General features: G+C 40.0%; 1 protein-coding gene across 1 annotated transcript in view; it reads left to right on the plus strand.

The window, feature by feature from the left end:
• Nucleotides 1-14,508, plus strand: part of LOC123974106 (fibroblast growth factor 14-like) — a 30,314-nt gene extending 15,806 nt beyond the window's left edge. The window contains exon 4 of the mRNA XM_046054544.1: nt 14,371-14,508. Within this exon, the coding sequence (XP_045910500.1) occupies nt 14,371-14,508 (138 nt within the window). The remainder of the gene's footprint in view (nt 1-14,370) is intronic.
• The last annotated feature ends 8,133 nt before the right edge of the window (nt 14,509-22,641 follow it).

Genomic DNA, 22,641 nt, shown 5'->3' on the forward strand with positions numbered 1-22,641 from the left:
CAGGACCTTTCTGTGCATGTTCTCCCTATGTTTCACTCTTAAACGGTTCGATATTACAAGTCAGTGTAGTGATGTTGGTTTATGATTGGTGGGGGTTCCCAATGGACGTACAAGACGTAGGGATGTTTATAATAATAATGATAATGATAATCATGAGCCTGCAAATTAAACCTTAATAGCCTCTTAAAGCAGGCTAAAGCAGTTTTCATTTCATAAACAATTTTCAGCAAACTGAGTTCTGCAGTCAATCATTTAATTATTTTCACTTTTAACGATTAACTATGTGTCAGTGTTTCCTATAGTATATGTTATCAGAAAGTGCATGGTGCACAAAAGAAATCTGGAAAAGATTCTAAAGATCTAAGGAAAATAATTCGGTAATGTTTTATAGCTAATAGTAATACCAGTTTATATCAATGTGCAGCAAGAATCTCCGACCATGTTCCATAACACATTATAGCCACCGACTCTGCCTCGTTATGAATTTAGTCACCATTTACAATTAGTGATATAAAATGGAATAAGAGCTTCTAGTAATGTTTAAAGTTATATAGCATGTCTTTGTTTGCTTTAACTAAAGTGTTAAAATATCTATCCCTGTATAATGGTGGTGGTGAAAGATCGCTCAAGAGAAGACCTGTTGCCGACCAACATCATGAAAGAAGAGGCTCAGATGTTGTCACAGATGAATGGCGAGCCTATGGACAGGCCCTAACAGATGCAGTGGACAATTAAAGACAACCACTTCACAAAACGTAGCCTATTAAAAGACATTTTAAAGTAATTGAATGGGAATACTGTTTGGGCAGTAGGAATGAGAATCTCTTGGCATCTCACGATTAGATTGGATTACAACTCAGAGGGCAGCGATCCATCTTGATGCATTTTTTTTTCTGTGTAAATTTTGGATAATTACTAAGCATTTCGTTTACACATTAAAATCCAAAAGAAATGTCTCTTCAAGTGCTTAAAAGGACTAGTTTACATCCCTGATTTACTTTAGTAGCCTCAGCTCCTCCGTGGTCACCAGCGTCCTTCCTTTAATAACCAGTTGTTCGACTCCTCTGGACACTGAAATATAATTTAACTTAACTAGCAGGATGTACAGTATGTGTACAGGACACCACTTTAGCTTCAACCTGCTGTTCTCATTCCACAATAAGTTAGGTAGTAATGACATGCAACTAATTTAGCTAACGTTACACTGCAGCCAAAACCGTGCTTTACAGACCAGGGATCTGTTAGCTAGCGTTGAATACAACACTGGTCTCAGACCAGTAACAGAGATCACGGGTCTCTGTTATGTGCACACCTGCAACTGTCCGGGCGCTACACTTCCGCAGTTCTGAAGGTTTCGCCATTTGCGTTCCGTGAACATTACAGTATAGTACAGTATAGTATACTTCTTTGCGATGCGGACGTGGAAGATTCTGAATTGATTATGAATGAGAGAGAGCGAGCAGAAGAACGTGACGGTGAAAATTAGCGGAGGAAAATATTTAAGTTACTTCGTAAGTTGTCAGTCAGGCAGAACATGTGCAGTGTAGGTCACAGTGTGTCCGTTAAGTCTGTTGTTTCCACATCTGCTGGAAAAGTGAGCTAGTTAGCGCTAGCTAACAGTATTCCCAATTCCCATTTCAATTACGTCTTTTAATAGGCTACGTTTTGTGAAGTGGTTGTCTTTAATCGTCCACTGCATCTGTTAGGGCCTGTCCATAGGCTCGCCATTCATCTGTGACAACATCTGAGCCTCGCCTTAACGTTACATGATGTTGGTCGGCAACAGGTCTTCTCTTGAGCGAACTTTCACCACCCTGACAACGAGTTTTCTTGATTTAATTATGTTGTGTTTTTGTGCTAAACTGCAAAATGTTCAAAATTCATACAGATAAAAGATTCATAAAGTAAAGAAAGTTGTTTTCCTGCGCAAAATGTGTCTCACTACTTAAAGCAAACAATTACGTGTTATAAGGTCTTATAATTAGTTCATATGGTATTATGTCCACCTGTAAGGTCATAATAAGTTGTGAACTTTGCTATAGCGCCTAATGCATGTTTGTAAGTGATTATAACAACTGTTATAATGTCTTATGGACGCATTATATCGTGTTATAAATATATGCATAAGTCATTATAGCGATGACCTTCATAGAAAGTGTTACCAAAAATATTTGTGTATCACCATTTTTTCCAGCATACATTTACCTGCAATTTTGTTGTATCACAATGAAGCTCCGCATCAAGTCTTGCCAAAACTATTTAATATTTACATTAACACTTATGTATGCTATAATTCTTTGTTTCTCTTCTCAAGCAATACACATTTTGCATGGGTTTCTTCCAGCTGCTCCAGTTTCCTCCCACAGTCCAAAAACATGCAAGTTAGGTGAACTGGTAACTTCTATCAGGAGGCAGGTATGAAACAGTGATGAAAGTTGTATGTACAGGTTACAAAAAACAACCACACTGCCGCTGATCTTGTTCACCAACATGCAGCCTGGAGGAGCATATTTCATCTTTGAGTTTTGTGATAAACTGGGTGCATGTCCAGGGTGTATCCCACCTCTTCCCCAATGGGAAGACTCCAGCTAACAGCCAGCGAGAATGGATGGATTGAATAACAAACAATCTTTAAATGTCAGAATCTAAACTCATGGCATATGTTGTTTGGTGTATTACACTCAATGTTTACTTAATATTACATATAATGGCGGTGGTGATGGCACAATGGATAAGACACTTGCATTTGGTATGAGAGACCTGGGTTCGATTCTCACTGTACCCATCCACCAATATATCCCTGAGCAAGACACTTAACCCCTCGTTGCTCCAGAGGCATGTGGCCTCTGACATATATAGCAATTGTAAGTTGCTTTGGATAAAAACGTCAGCTAAATGTAACATTTTTTTTCTTAATGTTGTAATTGCCATTCTCCATATTGTATTCATGCTCCTACGTCTGTCAGTCCAGGGTTTTTTGAGGTGCAAGTTTTCTAAGGTCTAAGCATAGAGGGTGTCAAATGCTGCACATACTCTAAAGGTCCTTGAAAGAAATTTGTGATCTAGGACTATTGAAATAAACTTGACTTGTTAGCTTAGAGTTATTTATTAAAATTATAAGAATAAACTGATACTCAAAAATTCTGACCTCAAAGGATTAAATAATCTTCAAATAAATAGACTTGTTGCAGACTTTAAAAAAGGATGTAGAAAATAACTAAATGTATCAAATAATATTAATATTATTCCCAGTAATCTTACAACTATGCACAAGCCAACTTCATGACAGAAAGGTCACATTTCAGTGTCTCTGTGTGCCCCCATAGATATTTCTACTGGTTTCGCGTTTGGTAAAATACACAGAATTTAATGTCTACAAGTCATGATGCAATTAAAATAATGTCTCCCCATTATCTGTATGCAAACAAAATTAGCTACAGGGCTGTTCTGTCACTTTTGAACTGATAAAAATGTTGACCTAATCGCTGAACTTACCACACACACACACATACATCCGCACTCATACACAGATGCACACAGACAAACACACGCACACACTTTTCTCAGGCAGGTCCTAATTGCCTATAAATGTCAGTGTGAGTCAGTGTGCGATTGTCTTCTGGTAAATTAACTGGCACCTCCTCATTAGACAAGAGATACCCGACACAGTGAGAACACAACACACTGGTCAACACTCAGTTTGCAGCTACTGGCTGCAACCCTGAACTCTCCTGGGATTTTGTCAAAGACAGAAAGAGTGTGTGTGTGTGTGTGTGTGTGTGTGTGTGTCTGAATGCGTGTCTGTGTGCATATGCCTGTATGGACGTATACGTTTTGTATTCATGCATTTGTGCGTGTGTGTGCATCTGTGTTCTCCTGAGGGAAATTAGTTGTCTCTACCCTGCTCTATCTCCAGGTTCGTCCCTGATGTTTTCTCTCTTTGCCAGGACACTCCCACTCCCATCGGGCCACACTGCGGCTAATTGCTAAATACACTGGCTGTTGTTTCAGATGTTGCCAATAGTCTCTGTAGAAATGACTACCATTCTGGCTAATTGGGAAACAATATCCAGAAACATGGGTCTCTATAGTTTTATGCTATCTTTTATAGAGCAAGTGCTGATCTGTCAGTTACAAGTTGAGATGATCACACAAATCTTAGTCTGTGTTAGATATCAAGATCCAGGTTTCTCCAAAGTAGGTTATATTTTTGGTCCCATGTTTTTGTTTGTTTATTAGCAGAATATCAAAAAAGAAACTGGCAAAAGATTCTGATTGTTATTGGTGGTCTGTGATGGACTGGCGACCTGTCCAGGGTATACCCCGCCTTTAGCCCCGATATCAGCTGGGATTGGCTCCAGCCCCTGGCGACCCTGTACGCAGGATAAGCGGTTGACGATGGATGGATGGATGGATGTTATTGGTGGAAAGTTCAGCTGCATGCTAACATGCTCACAATAACAATGTTGTCATGCTGATGTTTAGCAGCTATAATGTTCACCATTTTTGTTAGCATGCTATCATTGGCTTCTTAGCAGTATTCGAAAAGTGCAGGGGAGGCTGATGGGAATGTCCTCAGTTTTGCAGATACTTGGTTATAAACCAACGTATTGGACAAAATGAAATTTGGAGCTGATGATAGTGCTAGATGAAAGGTCAGGGGATCACCAAAGTGATTACAAATTATTCTGTAGGGAATTTCATGGCTCCATCCAATAGACAACTGATGCTTGTGATGTTTATGACAGTAGCATAGTTAGAGTTTGGTGTCTAGGCTCCAACCTCACTCCCCGCAGATACTGGGGAGTGATGAGCAAATATAAAAAACTGCATGGATTCAGAGTCTGTCGCTACTGATGTGAGGGTCTTCTATGTGTGGGCTTTGGTAGGCAGAGGAGAGCCTAGGGAATTTAGTGTCGAGCTAGGCAGGAGACCTGCAGTTGTAGCTGCACCAATTCTTAGGGAGTGAGGGGAATAGCATTAAGGGGTAGGCTGAAGCTCAGACAGAGATCACGTAGCTTTGAGGAGAACCAGTGTCTTGGCATGGGTTTGCAACCATCAGTGATGAACATGGAAGCTGACCGATGGTTCAGAGGGAGATTTAATGATGCAGGCATTTTATCATGGAAGAGACGACCAAACACTCCTTGCTGCACCTGATTAGACGAATGCTTTCATTCGAGGGCAAGATTTTAAACTGGACCAACATGGCGTCTCATTTGGAAACGTTCTCTTATATTTTAAAAATAGTTCACTGAAATGTGTTTTGGAAAACATTTGAGCCATGGTGTTGCTAAATCTCTTGATTTTAAATCAACAGCATGAATGAATCTTGAAATGCACCATGGCACTACCACAATGCATTACACTGCTGCTTATGAAGACAATGAATGGGGAATATGGAAATAATAGATCAAGTACACATTCAGGCAAGATTTATCGGACATTCAGTGATTGTCAGGAATATTTAGTACATGTGTTCTTCTAAAGTTAAATCAATGAAGGTGAGAACATGCTGAGGATGAAATAAGAGAGGAAGGATTTCCGAGAAGTCTGGGATGCTATATCTTGGTGTTAAATCTGAAACTGTATCCCTGCTTGCTTGGCTTTGATACTTTGCAAGCTGAATCATAAGCTTTTAAAGGTGCTTTTGGCTAAAACATTCTAAATATGTTATTTAGAACTAATATGTTATAATTTATACTAAGGCTGACCCCAGTGCGTTTTTAAAGTGCGTGAATTAATCCAAATTTGTAACCCTAACCCTGGGTCGTAGTGTGCATGTGTAGGCGTAGTGTGTATGTGCATAGTGGCAGGAGGAAAACTTGCTGAATAGACGGAGCCCCAGCTCCTTCATCAGTGTTGTGCCGAGTTGTCCACACCTCGTGGGATTTTTGGGTGTAATTCACCGTTGATGAACCACACAAAGAATATTATATTGTTTTTTAAACAGCCGCTACGTGTCCAAAAATTACAACAGGCTTGTTTAATCGACTGTAGCAGTAACAAACCAGATATTTTGCCAGTCAGAAGACTGCCAACTTCACTTCCATCTTGCACAAACCGGTCAAAGCTGCAGTTGCTATACATTTTTACTGGCTGATGAATTCAAAGTACTCCTTTTTACTGGGGATGTTACAAAATAAATCTGAAAGAGGCATGTTCAAACATAAGGAAGAAGTGTACGAGGTACCAGAGAACCGTCTGGCGATCACCATCTGGTTGTGAGATGGGTCAGGGAATGGGGGAAGGCTCTGGACAGACCTGGTATGCCCAAACTGGTAGTGCGGGTGAACTGGAAACATTTGGAAGAGCCCCCTATCTGAGAAATAACTCACACCTCTGCCAGAGCTTTTCTACCATCCCTGTGGAAGTTGGGGGTATTGAACCAGAGTGGGCAATGTTCAAAGCTTCCATAGCTGAAGCTGCAGCAGGGAGCTGTGCTCTCAAGGTCTTAGGTGCCTCAATTCCCTGTAACCCTAGAACACCATGAGTGGACACCGGTGGCCAGGGAAGCCATCCGACTGAAGAAGGAAGAATTCTGGGAGATGTTATTGCGGAGGACTCCGGAGGTACCGATGGGTCAGAAGGGCTGCAGCCTCTGCTGTGAAAGAGGCAAAACAGCGAGTGTGGGAGAAGTTCGGAAAAGCCATGGAGAAGGACTTTGGATCTGGAAAACCTTCCACCACCTCAGGGGGTAGAAACGGGGAGCCAGCCAAGCTGTGTACGGTAAGGGTGGGACGCTGTTACTGATTCTCAGCAGTAATTCGGACTCGTTCTGCGTCAGGTTTGGCCTCTGCCAGGGTTGAGCTTTGTCACCAATCCCGATTGTAATATTAATGAACAGAATATCAAGGCATAGTTTTGGTGGGGAGGAGTTCGGCATCATCAGCCAAATGTGAAGCGGCGGGGATGAGGATTAGCACTTCTAAATCTGAGGCCATGCAGCAGGAAACCGATGGAGTGCTCACTTCAAGTAGGGAATGAGTCCTCACCCCAAGTGAGGGAGTTCAAATACCTCAGGGTCTTCTTCACGAGTGAGGGGACAATGGAGCGGGAGATTGGCCAGAGAATCAGAGCAGTGGGGGAAGGATTGCATTTGCACAATCGCACCATTGTGACAAAAAGAGAGCTGAGCTGGAAGGCAAAGCTCTCGATCTACTGTTCAATTTTCGTTCCTTCCCTTACCTATGGTAATAAAGGCTTGGTCATAACCGAAATAACTAGATCGCTGATACAAGTGGCCGGAAGGAGTTTTCTCAGGAGGGTGGCTGGTGTCTCCCTTAGAGATGGGTTGAAAGTAGGGCCACTGCTCCTTTGTGTCGAAAGGAGCCAGTTGAGGTGGTTCGGACATCTGGTAAGGATACCCGCTGGGCGCCTCCCTAGGGTGGTGAGTGGTCGGAAGACTAGAAAGACGCTACACAAGTACAGTTAATTTACTATAAAACCTCAATCATGTGTGGCAGATCAGACAACCAACCTATCCAAGGAGGTTTTAATTGATGAATCCCCTACAACGACGTTCTCGGTTTTAATGAATGTTAGTGCTCAAACAAGTAAATCTCTGAGCTTTTAGAAAGGCTGTTAAATGAGATTTATGTTTAGTGTTAAAACGTTAGATTATTTATACATTTATTTTTATTTATTACTGTATTCACGTAATTTTCCATGGGAAAATGTGTTTTCTGTCATTTCTCTGTAAAACAAACAAGCACTTAAACCGTTGCTGGTCCTTGAAATGAGTGTGAGAATTGAAGGTTTTCAGGGTCAGCAGCATGTATGAGCCATCTGTTAGACAGTGAATGTGTCTCTGCTTCCTTCACTGTGACAGCACTCACAGTGAATTACACTGTTACCGCCAACTGTCTCTCATACTGAAAACAGGGACATCTCTGTATACAGTATGCTGATGGTACACAGATTATAGTCACCCTGTCACTCATAGTCCAAGAAAGAAATAAAGAAGGAAAGAAATAAAAGAAAGAGACAGAAAGAAAGAAAGAAGTGACACCATTCAGACCGTCACATAAGTGTGTTCTCTGTTGGATGCAGGTGTGTGTTTCGTCTCCCAGGCTGTGTTGTCTTTGTATGACACACTGAATAAGGACAGAACAATCCCCCCCTCCCAACACACACACACACACACACACACACACACACACACACACACACACACACACACACACACACACACACAAAACCAGCCTGTGCTGACTGGTCAAAACCAGTTTGACCAGTTTCAGTTGCCTCTGGCGGTGAGGTTTTACATTGCAGCTTCTACCTTCTCAAGCTGGTGCTTGTGCTAATGAGCGAGCAAAAACATAGACCGACACACCGTAGACAGCATCGCACAAAATGCTGGAAACTCAGGTAAACTTCCACTGCAAAATTAAGTAACGTAAGTAAGTTACTAAACTGATCGGCTTTTCCACTGTGTTTTGTTCTCCTGCACCGTTATGTTGCATTAATGTTTACTATATTGGTCACATAAGTTACAGCAACTGAGACCAATGAAGATGCGGTGTCTCTGAGTATCGGTAAAACAACAATAAATCTGTATGGAAACTTATGAAGCCAACAACGGCAAATCCATGCTAATCTAGCTGGCTGCCCTGCCTTGCATCACTATTGGCTTTAGAAACAAATCGTTCCACATTTGCTTTGTTCTATTACATCATTTTTTACAGGCTAAAATCAACACTTTTACGTAACACTGGTACTAGCATTAACTGGTGAAGTAATGTGGCAAGCCATTCCCTTATAGTGTTTGCAACTTTAGCAACTGGTCAGCATTAGCCGGCATGCTAGTGTTATATAAGTTGTGCCAACTTAAAAGACAAAATCACAATTTATTTCACATGCTTTGCTGTAATGTTAGCTTACCTGTCCAATAGGATGAAAACCAACTCTGGTGGAGGTCTCTCCATGACTCAAATACCGTTCAAATGTTGATCATGCTTAGCCTGACGTTGATCTGAGTCTTGTTTTGGCTGACAGGTGAACTCTAATCATTAGTTGTACTGAAATCACACTAGTTGCCGACAGCATAGGTTTTGGTTGATATCACCACTGCAACCCTAGACACATATATCGCACATGATGAGGCTGTATTGCGTATTGTCGTAACCTTAGAGCCTTCGCACATAGCCACCAAAGTAGGCTTACATCGTGGCCCCTTAATGTTAAGTATAAATCTAAAGTCATGCTTCCTTTACACCCGACTGACACTTTCTCTCCCAAGTTGTTTAGAATTGTTTATGTTTATATTCCTTATGTAAAAATCCTTATGAATGCCTGTGCGACTGAAATGTTCCTCTGATAGCTGTTCAGGACATGCCAAATGTTGACTCTAAAGTAAAATTACTGAATTCAAAGAATATTTAAGAATATTCAAAAAGTGCACAAAGAAAGTAAAGAGAATGACACACACGTGCAGAGAGACAAAAACAGAAACACACACACACACACACAATGTGAAACCTCGGACAGAGAAGGAAGATGTGTCTGAAGGCGACAGAGTTTCTTTATACTTTCTCTCTTTTTGTGTTCTCTCTCTCACTCTCTCTCACACACACACACAGAGGCATCTCTCTTCTGCAGCAGCCTTTCAATACTCAACTGTCACTGACACTGTATGGTGACCCGATCTTATTCTGCTGGTACACATGCGTGCATACACAAACAACACACACACCCTCTGTCCCTACTCCATATATAGTCTCTAAAGATTTAAAGTGCTGCACACGTATGTGTGTGCTTGTGTGTGCATGTCTTTGTTTGTGTCAGTAGGAGAGTACATGGATGCCCCCTGATGGTACTTTTAATTGATCTTCGCCGTTTCATTGCTAATAGAGGAATTACTTTGTGTTGCAATGGGCCACTAGGTCATTGGTTAAATGTCAATCTTTCTGTGAATGAGATAAAGCTAACAATTGATTTGCATTACAAGTGAAACTTAGCTTGTCATTTGTGCTCTTCCAGATTTTCTTTTCTCTATAAAATATTAGAAAATTGTGAATTCAAAGAGCCAAAGGTGACATCCTTAAATGGCTTGTTTTGCTTTACCAACATTCCAAAACATAAAGATATTTATATTACAGTGACATCAAACTATAGATTCTCACATTTGCCTAAACAAATATATAAACACATTTTTTATGCTTTGCCAAATGAGCCATAATGTTTGACTGACCGTCACAGTTATTGTTTATAAATTTTTTGGAATTTTGCATGTTTATTAAAATGTTATTTTCATTATCCGTATAATGTTAATTCTTAGCCTAATAAAGAGACTTGAAAATCTCAAAAGTGAACAACAACAAAACAAAGTTTTATATTTAAATCACTTGTTAGAATGAACATTTCTCCACTGTATGAGTTATCACATGTACGACAGTGGGGTGGCTGTGTGTTTTGGGGGGTAGCAGCGTTGTATGTGTGTGTGTGTGTGTGTGTGTGTGTGTGTGTGTGTATATGTGTAGTACAATGTTTGTACTGTGGGGGTATGCAGACAGATGGCCGGGACACTTGTACGTCTGTGGTTGAACAGTCCCACCATTGTCTGTGTCACAGAGAGAGAGGATTGTTGTGGCGGCCTGTCACACTGTAGTGTCTGTAAATCTCACATGTTCTGAGAGCCAAAACGTACTACAACTCCCAAACGGCTGCCTCCTGCACAATCATGTCAACTGATAAAAGATGGTGCATCTCATCAAATAACCCTTTTCTCCAAAACTGACCTTTATTCTAAGTTTAAATTGTTAAACCTAACCCTATTTTTGATATTAGGTTATTTTATTAACCATAAACCCAAGGTTTGTTTAACATGTATTTATCAGTAGATTACTTAGGGTTTAACTTGCAATGTCTTAGTTTTCACAGTCAGTTATGACAACAGGATAAGTTACTGAAGTAGTAATTTAAAACCAGATGATCACGCAGGTTGTGACTATGTGAAATTATAAACAGTAAGTTTAACAGTATATTATGGCCAAACAAATGTGATACCTGAACATACTATGTTAACACGAGAACATCCCACTCATATCAGGTTAGGTTAAATATCTCTATAACCATGGGGTTTTTTATTATTTGTGTCTTCTTATATATTTGTGTACTGTTCTGTATACTTCTTTATGTCCCATGTACACTTTATTCCAATTTTGCAATAAAGAAAAAATAAATCTGATTATTCCGACACCACATGAACGTACCATCAGTCACTGCTCAGGTGTCCGGCATGCTCTGTTGGCTCTTGTGATAAATAATATGTGTGGTCCTCTATTTGTCCAGATTTCACTTTTCTTCTTACTTTTAACAAACCAGACTTCTTCTGCTTCTTTTTTGTACGTATTTAACATAGTGACAAAACCCGCTCTGTAGAGTAGTCTGTCCATTTGGGCTACTGTAGAAACATGGCAGCGCAACATGGTGATGTAAGGGGACCTGCGGTTATGTAGATAGAAATGTCTCATTCTAAGGTAATAAAAAGATAACGGTTCATTATGTAATATACAGCACTGAAAAGATAGTTATGTATATTATATTACATTTCTGTCAGTAGATCCTCCTAAATATTACACACTGAACCTTTAATGCCACAGCATATGATGATATTCTAGACGTAAGTGAACTTTGTGACAATAGTTTTCGTTTGTCCCTTTGTACCACTGGGTCTTTTAAGTTCTAAGTACATTTACATACAACAGCACTTCTCTGCTCTCACCAGAATCATCACACAGATTGCTGGCGATTTTTAGCATTTCATATCTACTGTAGTGAATATAACATCACAGCCACCCATGACAAAAGATATTTAATTTGCTGTTAGGTGAACACAGTGCATGCACACATACGGGCCAGTTGGGACATAACACAGAGGAGGCTTTCGTGTAACAAAAGCATCAGCTGAGCTAGCGTGCAGTATGGAGTTCCGCAAAAAGCAACGTGATAACACCAACACCTACTACTGTGAATTTTAATTGGCTTTAAATGAGGCTTAACATTCACACATTTTCTCTCGACTCTCCCTCAATATTACATCATTATTTCAACATTGTCCCACCCTTTGGAAGTAGCGTAGACTCACAGTATTCCAGACACTTGATCTTTTTTCCACAAATTCTATGGATAACTGACAGGTCATGGGCAATATATACAGTCTATCTGTGTTATCATCTTTTTCCGACTGTGGCAAGCTTCTACTTTCCAAAGCCAGTCGTTTAGGAGAAAGCGACATGAGTCTCCAATGTGCAACTATGAACGTTCATAAAGGTTTTCTTTTTTTGAAAGTATAGACACATTTACTTATAGGCACTTTTCCCCATTAATTTCCAGAACCAAAAATATCAAGCTACAGTCTTCTGTATGTTCGTTTGCTCTGAAAAGAAACACATTGAAAGTGACACCTATTCCAAAAGTGTACAGATGGGATCCAACACAAAAGAACTTTGAACCAATTATCATAATCTCTTTCTCTCTCTCTCTCTCTCTCTCTCCCTTCGTTTCCCCTCATGATTAAACATGGGAGAGTTAAGTCAGACGATTAGCATGCTGTCAGGGAGAAGTCTAACTGCTGTTGTGTTTCACAGTGTGAGAGACAAAGTGCTGGCCTGCACACCGACAAGCCTCCCCGGCCAGCTACAGTAAACTGGTAAACACACGTCTGTTTGGCTCAGCGGGGGATGACAAACACCCTCCGAGGAGGCACAGATGAGAGGGTGGGAGAAACTGAAGAGAGAGCCCGTTTTGACTCTTTGGCTTCTGTGTCTCTTGGCGCCTGATGTCCAGAAATGTGGGGTCCCGGCATGACAAAAGCAGAATGGATGGAGACAGAAGGAAGAAGGAGGAGGGGGGTTAAGGGCAGTTTATTTTAGAGAAGGAGATTGGACAGTGGACTCACCTTCAGTTTGTTTTTTAATTTTTAAGGTTGGAGGGAGGGAGGAAGAAGACACAGGAGAGAAAGCTCTGATGAAAGAAAGTCACAGACAGGAAGACCAAATTCTGCTGCTCTTCCTCCAGTGGATGTGTAAACAGAGACGCAATTTTTGCATTCAATTCTTTTTTGTTTCAGATGAAAATACTGATCACAGTAACACGAGAAAGAGACAAGTTGCAAGTAGAGGTATACGGATAAGGGAGATGCATAGAAGGGCATTTCCTCCATTATGTTATCAATGCACCATAAGTATATTGTGGCAGATCTTGTGCTCTGATTTAGCATAAAAACTTTTTACATGCAGTGCTTTCTGTTGCCATAGTATAAGGTCTATTACCTCTCTACAGGTGAAGTGTCTTTCACCACGGTAAACTCAGATTACTTCTTGTACTTAAAGTCATAGCCCTTTCCGCTACAGGAACTTTATCAGAAACCCAGGAACGTTTTTTGTCAGGGTGGAGTTTAATGTTTTCTTTACTCCTACAGTTTGTGTACAGCATTCATTACATCATATTTATTTATATATGTATAAAGTGAGTTGCTTGTCAGTAAGTTGCTTGCTTGCTGTGTGAATGAATGTGCAATAATTTCAAACCTCTGAATCACATTCATATATTACTAATTTGCAACAGCAAATTCGTTATGGAGGAAGGTTAATTCTGCCCGGAATTCGTTTTCTATTAACATAATGAGGAAATGTAATTAATGTATCTGGCAAGTCACAGTGTTGATACCGAATCAACCGTATCAGTAAAATGTTCACTAACAATGTATTTCATTAGTTTTCTGCCAAAATATCTGATCTTGCAGTATGATACCTGCTTGTAGCAACAACAACATTATTAGAAGTTTTTGTATTTAGACACTTAACTTAGACATTTAACTGAAACCACAATCTTTCACTAACCTTAACCAAAATGCTTTTTTTTTTTTATCTAAATCTAACCACAGACAGAACTCAGGATCTACACTCTAGTCTCTCATGTCAAGTTGCTGTGCTTTGTACGCACACCAACCACCCCAACCAGCTCCATACAACTCTGGTGGATTTCTTTGTCACCACAAAATGACAGGAAAACAATTTAGTACTGTATAAATGTAATTTTTAGGACAAAAGGTTGTAACAAAACGGCCAACAGAAAAACTATGTGAGGAAAAAAATTGTCTGAAAAGGGCGTTGCTTCCTGTAAAACGCAACATTTACCTAATCTGCACAGTTCTTCAGATGTGGTGGAAAGTCAAGCAGTGATGCACATATAAGACTTTCAGTTATAGTGTAGTGTGTGGTACTGTTTGGTTGAAAAGGGTCCAGAGTGACTGCGTTGCTGTATACCAACATACATGTACTGCTATTTTTTGTGCCCTCACTCAGAGACATTTGGAGGTCATTCGTGTGAGTTGATGTCTGTCCGCTGAACGACGTCTCCCTAAAGCTCTCATCGAGGCTGATCGGCCTGGCCGTGAGCCTGCTGCGCTACGCTTTACCATGCCGTGTAACCATGCCGACAGGATTGGGCCGGGGTCCAGGAAGACAGTCGGCTCTGGAAGCTGTCAGCAGCAGCTCCGCTTGACAGCATGCAAATGTATGCAAATGAAGAGGTCCAGCCATGACACCTGCACACAGGAGGAATGGACCATGCCCTTCCCAACAGAGGACTCAGGATGGTGGGTACACTGCCCAAACACACACACACACACACACACACACACACTACAATCCTTCATTACCCGTAAGTTTTTTTCCACTCACATTCTGAACTATAGTCCAAAATATAATGCTTATATAAACAGCCCAAATCCAACTGATCTTTAAAACTGAATCTACTGATCAAGGTGATTCAACTGATATTAGTTGATTTAGTCCCAAAATGTTGGTGGGAGAAGTAGGTGGAAGGCTGTTCAAAGTTTTGATATTAGAGTCCAGGTTTCTTACTGTCAAGCTTACTGTCAATCATATTCCTTTAACTACAAAGACTGTTTTTCCCTCATCTTAACCAAGAAGTCTTAGCTGACAGCTAAAACTACTTGGCTTGTTTTATCAATCAATAAGAGGCATTAACATGCCTGGTAGGCATTTTCCCTACATACCTACATCTATTTTAAAAGCTATTAAGCTAACAATTTAACTGATATTGAGTTTATAGCTTATTATAAACTGATTTGTTGATTAGTGCCTTGTTTTGATGAATGTCTGATTCAAAACACGTAAAATGCAACCAATCAAGTACTTGAGCTATTTTACTCTGGACCAAACAGACAGGCAGACTGAACAGCTCAGTTTATTGCGCTGATTTATTTGAATTTCAATGAAGATCCATCCATCGGCAACCGCTTATCACACATAGACAAACAACCACGCACACCCAAGGACTTGGCTTGGCATAGGCTTGCCTATGTTTGAATCCAGATATTTGGGAAGTGTGCACGGGGGTGGATTTAGTTATTTGGGGTCCTAAGGCAAACACTGGCATGGGGCCCTCTGCATCCATTGTTCTCCCCTTTTTCAATCCTTATTTGTCTAAGAAAGACCTACTTGCAACTTATTCTCTTCACCAGTCTTTACACAATGTGTGTCCCGACCTTTTGAATTGCATCTGTAAAAAAACACACTTGCGTTCCTCTTTGCTATTTTTAGTAATGCTAACACTAGTGCTAGCACAAGCAGCAGCTTCTTGCTGCTCTCTAGTTATGTTAGTCTTGTCTGTAGCCCTGTGAAAAAGATTTGGCAATTTTCCTAAAAAACTTTCTGCTTTCAAGGTACAAGGTTAATTTATTTATCATTCTACAACACAGAATTGTATAACAAAATGCTAGTTTAGTATCGCATTCCAGGGGGAATAGGCTGTGGCTGGTTGTGGGTATTGTCTTTTAGCATCCTCCTGCTGGAGTACCTTTACTTAATTTTTCTCTGTACACCACCGAGACATTTGTTTACTGTTTTCCTGAATCATTTCTACAGATGCGCAGTAAGAATATGAAATAGTTCAATGTAGTGGGGATTGGGACGGTGGAGAACTGGATACTCATGAATTAAGAATTCTGATGCCAACCTAAGCCTACTTGTAAGTCCACCTCTGGGTGTGCAGACCCCTTCAGTAGAGGAATGTGAAAACACCTCTTTAGTGACAAACATTGCCGTAAAGTCAGTTAAGTCAAGGTCTGACAATTAGGAGACATAAACATAAGATAAACACATTTTTGAGTGGAGGGGATCTTTAAACTCCAGTTGTAAGATAAAAGCACTGTGTATCAGTGTTCAAGTGCATCCAGGTGAGTTTTTCCCTCATTATTGACCTCTAAGGCAGCACAGGCAACACACGTTCTCCACCTTTTAACTTACGGTGGAGATTTTTCCAGGCGTCAAAGTAAAGTCATTTCGGTTTATTGTTCAATGGGTCAAAATCATGTACCTGTGTGATAAAAATGCACAACGCTGCTTGGCCTCTTCTCGTTCCTCTGAAGTGTTTTGACTCCTGTGTTGACCCTGCCGGCTGGTTTTGGCATTCCAGTAGGATGGAGGAGAGGAGGAATTAGCTGTGGCTCCCAGCAGCCCCTGCACACACACACACACACACACACACACACACACACACACCGTCCTTGGGTTGAGGCGTCCAGGGTTTCTGCTGGTCAGCAGAAAGAGAACGGCTGTGTGATGGCATAAGTGTGTCTGTGTGTGTGTTTTGGGGGTGGGGGGGTTGTAGCTGTCAGAGCAGTCCTGTGTGTGTGTGCGTGTGGAGTGCGTGATTTAAAAGTAAGTAGAAGTGGGGCAGCCTCAGGGAGCAAGCTGAAATCTAGTGGCTCTGGTCCAGACCTTGTACCTTGTAAACTGACTACACACCCAACCCTTCAAAAACCTCATATTTATGGCCAACACACACACACACACTCGCACACACACACACAAACAAAGGCTCTCCCCTTTGCCCTTGACTGTCTGTTTTGGTGTGTGTGTGAGCAGATGGACAGGTTCATCGACCCTGAGGGAAGAGAAGAGTGCGTGTTCTCCTACAATCCCCAAAATACAAACAATACACACAACAAGAAGTTTAAAGAATAATAACACAATTAAAACAAAAGAATCAATATTGTTACTTTGGTCTGTGTTGTTACTTTTCAGACATCAGTATCACAGTCTTGCTAGAACTTGCAGTCTTAGCAGCGATATGAATATGATTATAATGTAAATGACATCTTGTTAACAGTGCTGACTTACGCGTCATATCAGTATGTGTGAGAAGAGATTCATTAAATAGTGAAATACTCCCAGTTTATTAACTTGCACCGTACTGTTCTTGTCTATATTTTGTGAAGAAAAGTAGTTTTATACCTTTTTTAAAAGCTACCAATAATTATGCTAAGTGTTTTGGAATGAAGGTCTTTACTTTAATAATGCTAACAGGAAGAAGAGTAGGCTGGGGTTAGGGCTACATGTTTTATATTATAAAGATTTAAACAGGCCACATGAGGTATTAGATCTTATTTAAGAAATACTTTTCAGCCTTTGTGGATTATAATACAGCAAAATAAACTTAAAAAATTAGACATTCTGTTGCTCTCCATAGTGCTCACAGCAAAAACAATCATTACAGTTTTTATCAGTCTTACTAAATGGGACTAGGCATTTCAGGCCTGTGCTGTACCCTAATTGCTTTCTTCCAGAAGTCAACTATTTTCATACTGAAAAGAAGTGAAGCAAAATACTACCTGGAACACACAACATAAAGTATGGAAAATGGTCATGGAGAGTTCATGTGTAAATAAACCATGCCAAACCATTGATAAAATTATTTTAAATGACTAAGTTAATTGTCTCCCTGTGTCCGCGTGGGTTCTCTCCAGGTGCTTCCTCCCACCATCCAAAGACATGCGGACTAGGTTAATGGGTGGCCCTAAATTGCCTTACAGTAGGTGTGAGTGTGACTGGTTGTCTGTCTATGTGTGGCCCTGCGATGGACTGGCGACCTGTCCAGGGTGTACCCTGCCTTTCATCCAATGTCAGCTGGGATTGCCTCCAGCCCCCCGCGACCCTGTACGCAGGATAAGCGGTTGACGATGGATGGATGGATGGATGGACTAAGCTAATGGCTGGTAATACATTGTATTATGAGTGTATTACATGAACAATATAGAGTGAACAGATATTTTTTAGATGAAACTAAAGCTGCAACCACTGGCTTGGAGCATTCACTTTGTTTATATTGTGGGGCATTAAAATCCTCCGAGCAGAGCTTAAATCTGCAGGTTCACCAGATCAGGGTTGGTTTTTTTGTCAATGGTCATTTTAGCACCAAGCTGGTTACGGGATCACATGACTAATGTGCTAGTCAAAGTCAAAAAAAGTGAAATGACAATCCTCCTCTGCATCTCTCTCCCTCTCCTCTGTCCTGATGATTGATGACTCCACCCAGAGTGTTTTTCTTCTTCAGACCACTCTACACTCATATGGAGAAGATATTTACGGGTTTGCTGAGCACTTAAAACTGAGGAGACTCTCTTGTCTCTTAATGGCCCAAATCTCAATAATGGAAGATGACTTCTTATATTTAAAGATTTAAATAAATGCTATTTTAATTAAAAGTCAAATTGTAATAATTTTTTTTTGCTGAATGTTACACTCAACATTACATTACATCACAATAATATGTGACTTATTTGTACGTACTGTGTCATGTAATTTGAAAATAATGGTCACAAATGGAATGGATTATGTATTTTCCGGCCTGAAAAGGCAATTTAGATATGCACAAAAATAGTTTTTAGAGAGTCATTCCAAAATTTGCAGTATGATAACACTAAAGCAGATACAGATTTTCTTTTAAATAATCAAATATTGGAAAATAATGATGAAAAAAAGATGTTCATGGTATTTCCTAAATTTTGCTCCAGCTCATCCCTAATCTGGGACATGTTCACTCATGCAGCAGTAACGGTGAAAAACTAACCCGTCTCTCGGAGCACAATGGCAGGTGCCCCCCTGCCCCTCAGACTCCCCACATAGACGGTGCTGTCTGACAAGCCCGTCGGCCAAACAACTCAATTAAGCAGAAAAGGAGGCAAGAAAGAGGATCCCAAACAGAGGAGCGAGAGAAAGGAAGGGAAGAAAGAAGACAGGAAAACAGAGGAGAGAGAGGGCTGGTGGCTGTCAGGCCTCGTCGACACTCAGCCGACATTTGGCGAGAAGTGACAGAAACACAAAACAAGAAGAAAAGAAAACTGATCTGTGATGTGTTAACTGGAATTCCTGCTTCCAAGGCCACCGAGGGTTCAGAGGGCAAACTGAGGGCCAGGGGTTCATTACCACAGCGACACACAGTCACACACATATATTTTTAAGAACCATAAAAATGTTTTCACTTATTTAGCCTGTTTTCAAACTGCATATGTGGCTTTAGGTAATTGCTACCAGACTGCCCTAAAGTTATATATTTGTTTTCTTCCCTTTACTTGGTTCCAGTCATAGTATCATCAAAATCAATTGCTGAGACATGTAACTTGGATGAGTGGTGTGATTTAAGTTACATTATCATACTCACTTAAAACACTAGAACAAATCAATATTGTTGTTTCTTTTTTCTCAATCTCAGTATCCAGCAGCAAAGACGTACTCAGTTTTTTTGGAGGAAGTGTAATCCTGCTGTCCAACATTTAACACATGCAACAGTTTACAAGATCCAAAATGAATCTCAGAGGCTGTGCAAGTTTGAGATCATGCAGATGAATGCTCACAGAGAAGATGAGTGTGTGGCATCACATCATACAATACAATCCACAGAGAAAGCAGCATATGTGTGTGGTCTATGAACTGAAAATATAACTATACTATACTATATATAACTATAAATAAATGTGTGATCAAAATACCTAAGCCTCTTTAGACAAAGTATGGGAAAAATCCATACATCTCACATATGTATGATCAACTTCCCCATTGGGCTAACTTTTGATTATTAGACAGAAAATATTATTTGGACACTTCATACAATTGTTGCATGCTATGGTGCCTGCCAGATACATTATGTCTCAAACTCCATGTGTACTGGCGCGTAATTGGATACACTTTCTAATATCACAATCGAAGCCTGCCCTTTTGCCTGCTCTTTTTGACATTGTCGTAAATATTACAAAGCAGCATATTACATATACAGAGCTAACTTGGGTCCTAGGGCCCATGAAAGACTTGGGCCAGCCCGAACAGATGAGTGATTTCTCTTTTCAGTGAAAACTGAAGTAGTACTTTTTTCATAGGTATAATGTTTTTGTTTTCTCTTGTTATTTTTTTAGCAATGTCTCAGTGTTTTTGTTGTTATCTAATAACTCTCACTCTCTTTCATATGTACATACTTTTGAAATAAATAAATACTTATCTTTTTTTACTATATGCAATTTGATAAACAAATAAATACATTTATTAGTGATGAAGGATTATTATGGTGTCTCAGTTTGAGTTAGGTTTTTTAGCTATTATCATCTGCAATATCAACACGTAAAAACTGATTTATTCAATCTATGTAACTTAAAATCTGCCTTATATCATCCCTAAACCAACATTTTAGAAATAATTTCAGATTTTGTAATGACAATACGTCTCTTGTGACCACACACAATCTCAGCCCGTCATTTAGCCGTTCGATAAGGGTAATGAGGTGACGGTTGATGGTGGCCTGTAAAGTTGTAATGAGGACCGTGGTGTGAATAGGACAGAGGGCTGGAATGGGTGGGAGAGAACACGATGCTTAATGAGCGGGCCGGCGGGCTCAGCAGTAACTCTGTTGTATCGGCTCGGTCTGAGAAAAAAGGGGTGACAGAGGGGATCGGGAATTTCAGGGTGGGACAGCACAGGAGGGCCTGATGTTATTTAGGGAGGGAATGAATAAAAGCTGGGTTAGAAAGTAAATGGGGGTCCTGACCAGCCCCTGTGCTCTGCTCATTGTGGAGATGAAATTTATGGCTCAGGACTTCCTAAGCCAAGGACTCCCCACGTTGACTGGTTAAGTGCTATGAAACAGTACGACAAAGAACCGGAGGCAAACAACACTCTGAGATGAGAGGCTGTAGGAGAGGGGACAGTGTAAGACAATGTGTACGATTCACATTAGAGACACATGTTGGAGTGTAAAGTGACTGGTTGGATACACAACAACATGCTTCAGCTGAAATCCAAATGAATACACAAAGATATGCTTTTTAAATGTCAAGGCAGTTTGGCATTGAGTGTTAGAACAAAGCTTTACCCCCACTAGTTCTGTACATTTGATGATTTACTGAATGTTACAAATCTGTATATGCAAGGACTTCTGAATATCTGACAGAAAAGACTAGTTCAACACATGAATGGCTCTGTTTCAGTCTTTGTTATGCATGTAAAAAAGTACTCGGAGTGTCCCGGTATACAGAAATAACAGGCAAGGTGGAAGCAAATAATGCCAAAGCACAAAGCGGAGTAGTGTTTTCTTTGCCACTCCATTTGTTTTCAATATCAGGATAATTATCATGCTTATACAAAGGCCAGAGAAGAAAGCTGATATTAGATGTTACATTCACTGACAACAATGGTACATTTTCTGCGATACACAACAATACAGTACGGTTAAGGTTAGGCAACTAAAACACTTGGTTATGGTTAGACAGATTGTGGTTATTAATAAAATGTTAAAATTCAATATATACATAATTCCTCTGCAGTAAGTCCTCTAAAATAAACATCAAAATAGGTCTTTAGGAATTGCCCTGATGCTCTTATCAGCAGGATGTCATTGTTTGTCAGTGCCTTTCAAAACATAAATTCATAAATTATTGGTGAAAAAAATAAATCAATTCAATAAGGTGACATTGAAATGGTTGGACCAGTCTCTCCATATTGAATCATATACCGTTTGAAAGCTTGTTTTCAAGAGCACAATGTTATTTAGTCCATATATCATATATAAGAGATGTGTTCATGTGACAAACAGTAATTTTTATAATAAGTGTCATTTTCTTGGCAGTTAGATCATCATAAGTTTCTTTAAAAAAAAATTTTTTTTGTCATTCTTGTTTAATGTAGTATTTTATCTGTAAATATGTTGAAAATAGAGTCTGTTACACAAATGAGTGGTAGTTAATTTAAATCTATGAAAAACAATATTTTGACAAACCATTCTGTAAATGTCTGACCGTTTGGTATATTATCACAATAAAACCAAAATATACATCTAACTCCTATAAATGTGCTGGAAATAGATTTGTTTGTGTATGCATCACTGCATATTGTAAATGTAATGTTAAAAAAAGCTTCTATTTATGTATACTTTCCGCACGTAAAGTTTTATTGTGATATGAGTAAAGTTGGGGGAAAAGCATATTTGACTGTGGTGTCTCGCCTTACGGGATCTTTGTCATCATGATAAACATAATAATCATGTGATGGTCACAGTTTCTTCCTGGGATACTTGGCTTTGGCCACCGGCAAAAAAGAAAAGCTGAGCTCAAATATTCTTTTTTTTTTTGTTTGACAGCCAGTTAAGCCCACTGTTATGTTAAGTTTCACCAGTAAGAGGTGGCTGAACTTAGCAGCTGTAGCATACAGTTGCCATGGTCACCTGCAGTCTAATACTGTACCAACTATACAGTAGCTGCACTGATTGGTTTGTACTTTGGCCATTTCATTTGATTCACTGAAAAAAAATCTGAGATTCGGGAGCAATTTAGAAATCTCGGACACA

Source organism: Micropterus dolomieu, linkage group LG07 (assembly GCF_021292245.1).
Source record: "Micropterus dolomieu isolate WLL.071019.BEF.003 ecotype Adirondacks linkage group LG07, ASM2129224v1, whole genome shotgun sequence".
NCBI classification, from domain to species: domain Eukaryota; kingdom Metazoa; phylum Chordata; class Actinopteri; order Centrarchiformes; family Centrarchidae; genus Micropterus; species Micropterus dolomieu.